The 7,500-nt window shown below is 41.3% G+C and overlaps 1 protein-coding gene across 1 annotated transcript in view; it reads left to right on the top strand.

The window, feature by feature from the left end:
* Positions 1-7,500, top strand: part of mical3b (microtubule associated monooxygenase, calponin and LIM domain containing 3b) — a 76,109-nt gene that overhangs the window by 25,292 nt on the left and 43,317 nt on the right. Inside the window, 3 exon segments of the mRNA XM_048235609.1 lie at positions 1,005-1,135; positions 2,018-2,034; positions 2,461-2,546. Of these exon segments, the coding sequence (XP_048091566.1) occupies positions 1,005-1,135; positions 2,018-2,034; positions 2,461-2,546 (234 nt within the window).

Here is a 7,500-nt window from a genome sequence, read left to right as displayed (position 1 = left end):
AGCTTCTCCACTTTGTTTGTGGAGCACTTTGGAGTGCGATTAAAAGATTAGAATTGGATGATCTAAGTTTCCTTTGTGGTTGATAAGATATTAAAAGCTCAGAGATATATGAAGGTGCTATGCCATTCAGAGCTTTTTGTAAGTAATTAACATAACCTTAAAATCAATTTATAGGAAATAGGGACCCAGTGCAGTTCAGCCAACACAGGGGTGATGTGTCTCTTCTTAGTCTTAGTTAAAAGTCTAGCCGCAGAGTTCTGTATGAGTGCCAATTTCTTTAGATGTTTTTGGGAAGACCAGTGAAAAGTGCATTGCAGTAGTCTAACCTGCTAGTGACAAAGGCGTGAATTAGTTTTTCTGCATCTTGTTGAGTTAAAAATACCGCGACTTTGGCAATGTTTCTCAAGTGGAAATAGGCTGTCTGAGTAACTTTACTGATATGGGGCTTAAAACTTAACTCTGCATCTAAGATGACACGAGGCTTGTTACTTTTGGTTTGACCTGGTGCGCCAAGTTCCCCAGATTACTAAGAATAATATCTCGCTTTAGTTGCTGTCCGTGACTGCAGCCATCTCAGGGGAATGTAGCGCCCCTCCAGGACGCAGCCTCTCGTGACATCACAAAGTGTGTGTGTGTGTGTGATGCTGCATGTGTGTGTGTGTGTGTGTGTGTGTGTGATGCTGCGTGGTGTGTGGGTGTGTGTGTGTGATGCCGCGCAGCGTGGTGTGTGTCTGGCGTGTGTGTGTGTGATGCTGCGGTGTGTGGTGTGTGTGTGGCTGCATGTGTGTGGTGTGTGTGTGTGTGTGTGATGCTGCGTGTGTGTGTGTGTGTGTGTGATGCTGCGTGTGTGTGGTGTGTGTGTGTGTGTGATGCTGCATGTGTGTGTGTGTGTGATGCTGCGTGTGCGTGTGTGTGTGATGCTGTGTGTGTGTGATGCTGTGTGTGTGTGTGGTGTGTGTGATGCTGCGTGGTTCTGATTGCTTTGCCGCTCCACTGCCCTCCAGAGTGGCTCACTGCCCAACCTGCCAGACCTGGAGGCTCTGTCCCCGCCCCTGATGCTCCCAGACCCCGCCCCTCTCCATATGCCTCCACCAATCCCTGCATGGAGACAGGTATCACAAGGCCACGCCCCTTTGTAGACCCCCCTAGATCTTACAATGTTTGACCAGATCTCCCATAGAAACCATCAAATGCCCTCTCCCCTTAGTGAGCTGTGGGCTGCAATCTCCTCTTGGTCTACTGGACATATGTGGGCTGTCTAGCTTGTAGCACTGATAGAGTAGAACACTATACACACGGGGATCTGATGTTATTATGGGGATCTATACAGGGATACAGTTAGCTACGCTTGTCATAACTAACTGCTGTAGTACGGACATTGACAGAGAAAGCACTAAAATCCTACATCTTACATCTCAAATAAACCACTTCATTTCATTCCATTAGGCATTTTCCGTTGTGTGTGTGGTAATAACGTGTTTTTACAGTCCGTTGTGTGTGGTAATAACGTGTTATTACAGTCCGTTGTGTGTGGTAATAACATGTTTTTACAGTCCGTTGTGTGTGGTAATAACGTGTTTTTACAGTCCGTTGTGTGTGGTAATAACGTGTTATTACTAGGGCTGTCACTTTTTTGATTTTTGAGACATAATTGTTAATTGAATCGATTGTAAAATCGATTTTCTGTCTAAAGACGTTTCCATTTTCTACGCCAAATAGGCCAATCCACGGACAACTAACAGGCATTAGGAAGAACGTAAAGAGGCCGCTTGAAGACGCACAAGCCAGCAATATTTCTGATGATTTATTGGTATGAAGTTTCGTGCACAATGACTGACAAACAGGAGTGCAACATTCTCGAAAAACAATAAGCAGAGTGGACTGCCATAACATCAGTGAAAAAACATTACTGCAGGCTTCAACGTGGCTGTTTACAATTAAAAATGTCAAACAAATTTCGCCTACATAGGAACTCAACGACTGCACAGTTTGCATACCGCTTTGTCCTTCTCCATAGTTCACCCAAAACCCGAAGTGAATAACGTGTGTTATTACAGTCCGTTGTGTGTGTGGTAATAACGTGTCATTACAGTTCGTTGTGTGTGGTAATAACGTGTGTTATTACAGTCCGTTGTGTGTGGTAATAACGTGTCATTACAGTCCGTTGTGTGTGGTAATAACGTGTGTTATTACAGTCCGTTGTGTGTGGTAATAACGTGGTTTATTGCAGTCTGTTGTGTGTGGTAATAACGTGGTTTATTACAGTCCGTTGTGTGTGGTAATAACGTGTGTTATTACAGTCCGTTGTGTGTGGTAATAACGTGTGTTATTACAGTCCATTGTGTGTGGTAATAACGTGTCATTACAGTCCGTTGTGTGTGGTAATAACGTGTCATTACAGTCCGTTGTGTGTGGTAATAACGTGTTATAACAGCCCTTTGTAACCCTCTCCCCCTTCAGAAGAAGCGCACTCGCAACAGCAGCTCATGAGCATCCGCTACAAGGAGAGACTCAAAGGGCACACGCTGCCCAGCAGGAATGAGCAGGTACACCAGTGAATTCTGGGTAGTGTAGTTGAATAGGTAGTGAGCAGGTACACCAGCGTGGTGTGGATACAACTGTGAATTCTGGGTAGTGTAGTTGAATAGGTAGTGAGCAGGTACACCAGCGTGGTGTGGATACAACTGTGAATTCTGGGTAGCGTAGTTGAATAGGTAGTGAGCAGGTACACCAGTGTGGTGTGGATACTTTGACTTTGACTTTGACTTTGACTTTGATACAACTGAATTCTGGGTAGCGTAGTTGAATTGGTAGTGCTGTGTGAGTAGTATAGGAAACTTGCATTTTTGCATACAGTGCATATATAATGTGGGCATTTGTAGAGATGTATAGCACACTTTAAGCATATACCAGCCTGCACCGTTAGACGGCTCATAGTGTTTTATTATACTGTGGTACTGCTGCTCATAGTATTTATACTGTGGTACTGCTGCTCATAGTGTATAGCAAGCCGATTGAGCATTTATTCAGATATCTTGATATCAGGCATAATTGTCATGTACATGCAAGCCATTTCTGTCCACTAGTTAACTAGTGAGCCATTTCTGTTTGAACTAGTTAACTAGTAACAGCCAAAATGCTCACTAGTTAACTAGTAAGGCCCAAATTCTCTCTAGTTAACTAGTTCATATGTTTCATATCTTACTAGTTAACTAGTAATGCTCAGTATGTTCACTAGTTAACTAGTGGACACTGAAATGTGCACTAGTTAACTAGTTTAAAGACTTCTATATTTTACTAGTCAACTAGTAAGGTACAAAAATGTTTACTAGCTGACTACTGAATGTCAAATTCCCACTTGTTAACTTCTATGTAATTTGGCCAGCCGCTTGGGCATTTATTCTGATATCTTGATATCAGGCCAACATGCAAGCCATTTTTGTCAACTATAGTGAGCCATGTTTGTGCACACTAGTTAACTAGTGACAGCATAAATGCCCACTAGTTAACTAGTGAACACATATTAGCTTCACTAGTTAACTAGTGAGAGCCAGAAATGTCCACTAGTTAACTAGTAAAGGCCAAAATGCATACCCGTCAGCTAGTTGAAGGCTTTTGGGTCTCACTAGTTAACTAGTGACAGCCAAAAATGTGCACATGTTTACTAGTGAAGGCAAAACTCACTAGTTAACTAGTTGGAGTAGGTCAATGTCACTAGTTAACTAGTGAACCATAAATGGCTTACTAGCTAGCTAGGTGATGGCAGCGGGCTCACTAGTTAACTAGTTGATGCATCCTTTGTCCAAACTAGTTAACTAGTGAGGTCATAAATGTATACTAGTAAACTAGTTGAAGCCTAAATTCACACTAGTCAGCTAGTGAAGAGAATTAAAATTAGGGAGGCGGAGAACTCTGAAATTGAGGCTTTCTATTGGCTCCCTATGTCCAAATAGAACATGACAACCAATCACAGCGCAGAATTTCACAAAACCCCACCCACAACATTTGCATGTGGCACACAAGTTAACATGCTGGCCAAAGGAACTTTAACTAAACTAGTGGCTTCAATGTGACACTTACATGTAAACTAGTGTAGGCAGAACTGCTCACTAGTTAACTAGTGAAGACACAAATGCCCACTAGTTAGTGAGGTCTAAAAAGTGTCACTAGTTTACTAGTGTGCACCAAAACACCCACTAGTGAACTAGTGATGGCAATTTCCATTCGACTAGTTAACTAGTGAGGTGAAAAAAGTGTCACTAGTTTACTAGTGTGCCCTAAAATGCCCACTAGTTAACTAGTGAAGGCCATTTCAGCCCCACTAGTTAACTAGTGAGATGCCAAAATGGTCACTTGTTAACATGTAAAGGCCAAAATACCCACTAGTTTACTAGTGAGGGTGTTGTTGGCCTTACTAGTTAACTAGTGGCATGTATATTTTGTTCACTAGTTAACTAGTTACACCTAAAAAGAGAAACAAGCTGACCGTTTTTGTCCACTAGTTAACTAGTGGAACAATTGAAGTCTCACTAGTTTGCATGTGTGGCAGTGAAGCAGCTTACTAGTTAACTAGTGCCTGAAACGGCTATTATGCAAATTCTAATGAGAGGGTGGGTAGAAGACTCCTATTTGGTATTATGTAAGAATCCCACCCAGTCTAAATGTAAATTTACTGTTCATAGCCTCGCGATCAGGTCCTGATGGTGCCCCCTAGTGGCTAAAGTGACACACTGCTCTGCAACGGTACTTCAGTATAGATAGTAAAGCAGAGCCTGCAGTATGCAGTATCTCATATTCTGTCAAAATGGTTTTTAATAATAACAGGGAAACCCCATGCTTTAACAAGTGAGCTCTTAGTGATCCACACCAAAGATTCAAAGGATCGATTTTAATATTATTCTTTGTTTATCCATTCAGTCACGCTTTTCTGATTTATAACTGAAAAACAAAAGATTGTACACAACTGCACATGGTTTCAAAAGTAATTAAAAGCTCAAGAAAAAAACTTCATGCACTTCTAAGGAATTGAACCCTGGTCTCCCACATGATCTCCTGCTGCTTAACCACTTGAGCTAGTCTTGCCACATCAGCAATGCTATCATTAATGTTCATGTTACTGAAACGTTTTGTTGCTAGGCAACCATATACAAATGCCTCCAGTTTTATCACAATTTTCAGACTAATAACTAAAAAACTAAAGATTGTTGACATTAACTGAACGAAGATTACAGCAATACACCACAACTTTGTCACTAGACATGTTATCAAAACATATTTTTATGCTCAAACGATCTTAGTTTATAAAAGTTTGCTCTTAGAACAGCCTGGACGAAGTCAGCCATGTTTTCTAGGTTTCTGAGTCCTAAATGGACCAATCAAAATCCTTGTTCCGCCTTCTACATTTGCATGCAAGTGTGACATTGCGCACTAGTTAACTAGTGGCCAATGTTACGTCCCACTAGTTAACTAGTTGCACAAAATGCCAGCCGTTTGTTTCACTAGTTTACTAGTGTGAGGGGCATTTTTCTCCTGCTAGTTCATTATGAGGGGCATTTTTCTCCTGCTAGTTCATTATGGACAGTGTTTTGTCCTCACTAGCTAACATGTAAGGCTCAAAATGCCTATAAGCTAGTGAAAGGCATTAATAATGCAGATCTGCTCACAAGTTAACTAGTAAGCATGTCCTGTTCCATTACCAGTAAACTAGTAAGGCCAAACATGTCAACTAGTTAACTAGTGAAGGCCAATTTGTCACTAGTTAACTAGTAAGAGTACCTTTTGCACTACTAGTGAACTAGATAGCTCCAAAAACAGCCACTAGTGTGTTTGCGCACTAGTTAACTAGTGAGCTGCTTCACTGCCACACATGTAAACTAGTGAGCTGCTTCACTGCCACACATGTAAACTAGTGAGACTTAAATTGTTCCACTAGTTAACTAGTGGACAAAAATGGTCAGCTTGTTTGTGTTTTTAGGTGTAACTAGTTAACTAGTAAACAGAATATGCATGCCACTAGTTAACTAGTAAGGCCCACAACACCCTCACTAGTAAACTAGTGGGTATTTTGGCCTTTACATGTTATCAAGTGACCATTTTGGCATCTCACTAGTTAACTAGTGGGGCTGAAATGGCCTTCACTAGTTAACTAGTGGGCATTTTGGGGCACACTAGTAAACTAGTGACACTTTTTGCACCTCACTAGTTAACTAGTGGAATGGAAATAGCCATCACTAGTTCACTAGTGGGTGTTTTGGTGCACACTAGTAAACTAGTGACACTTTTTAGACCTCACTAGTTAACTAGTGGGCATTTGTGTCTTTACTAGTTAACTAGTGAGCAGTTCTGCCTTCACTAGTTTACATGCAAGTGTCACACCGAAGCCACTAGTTTACTAGCTAGAGTACCTTTGGCCAGCATGTTAACTTGTGTGCCACATGCAAATGTTGTGGGTGGGATTTCGTGAAATTCTGCACTGTGATTGGTTGTCATGTTCTATTTGGACATAGGGAGCCAATAGAAAGCCTCAATTTACAGAATTCTCCGCCTCCTAATTTGAATTCTGCGCCACTAGTTGACTAGTGTGAATTTTGTCTTGAACTAGTTTACTAGTATACATTTATGACCTCACTAGTTAACTAGTTTGGACAAATGATGCATCAACTAGTTAACTAGTGAGCCTACTGCCATCACCTAGCTAGCTAGTAAGCCATTTATGGTTCACTAGTTAACTAGTGACATTGACCTACTGCAACTAGTTAACTAGTGAGGTGTTTTGCCTTCACTAGTAAACATGTGCACATTTTTGGCTGTCACTAGTTAACTAGTGAGACCCAAAAGCCTTCAACTAGCTGACTGGTATGCATTTTGGCCTTTACTAGTTAACTAGTAGACATTTCTGGCTCTCACTAGTTAACTAGTGAAGCTAAAATGTGTTGACTAGTTAACTAGTGAGCCTTTTGGCTCCCACTAGTTAACTAGTGTCCATATTTTGGCCCTCACTAGTTAACTAGTTCATACAAACATGGCTCACTAGTTAACTAGTTGACAAAAATGGCTTACATGTACATGACAATTATGCCTGATATCAAGATATCAGAATAAATGCTCAATCGGCTTGTCATAATAGTGTGTTATTATACTGTGGTAGTGCTGAATTCTGGGTAGCGTAGTTGAATAGGTAGTGCGGCTCATAGTATGTTATGCTGCGGCTACTGTCTGTAGAGGTGAACCAATATAGGGCAATGTAAATCACATCACAGATGGACTGTTCAGCGAGCCTCTGAAAGGCCGAAAGGTAGTCGTGGAGTTTGTGTGTGTGTGTGTGTGTGTGTGTGTGTGTGTGTGTGCGTGTGTGTATTAATGTAAGCATGCAAGGAGAAAGTTCCTCATATCTCCATTTGTGTGTTTCTATGTTAATTGGGTGAGATGTGTTGAGATGAGGTGAGAGTAGGAATGCTTTGCAAAATGTTTAAATAATTATGCACAGTGTTAAGTAGGTAT

This window comes from Alosa alosa, chromosome 23, assembly GCF_017589495.1.
Source record: "Alosa alosa isolate M-15738 ecotype Scorff River chromosome 23, AALO_Geno_1.1, whole genome shotgun sequence".
Classification (NCBI taxonomy): Eukaryota; Metazoa; Chordata; class Actinopteri; order Clupeiformes; family Clupeidae; genus Alosa; species Alosa alosa.
Note: the sequence above shows the minus strand (reverse complement) of the source record. Positions and strands in the feature narration are given on the sequence as shown.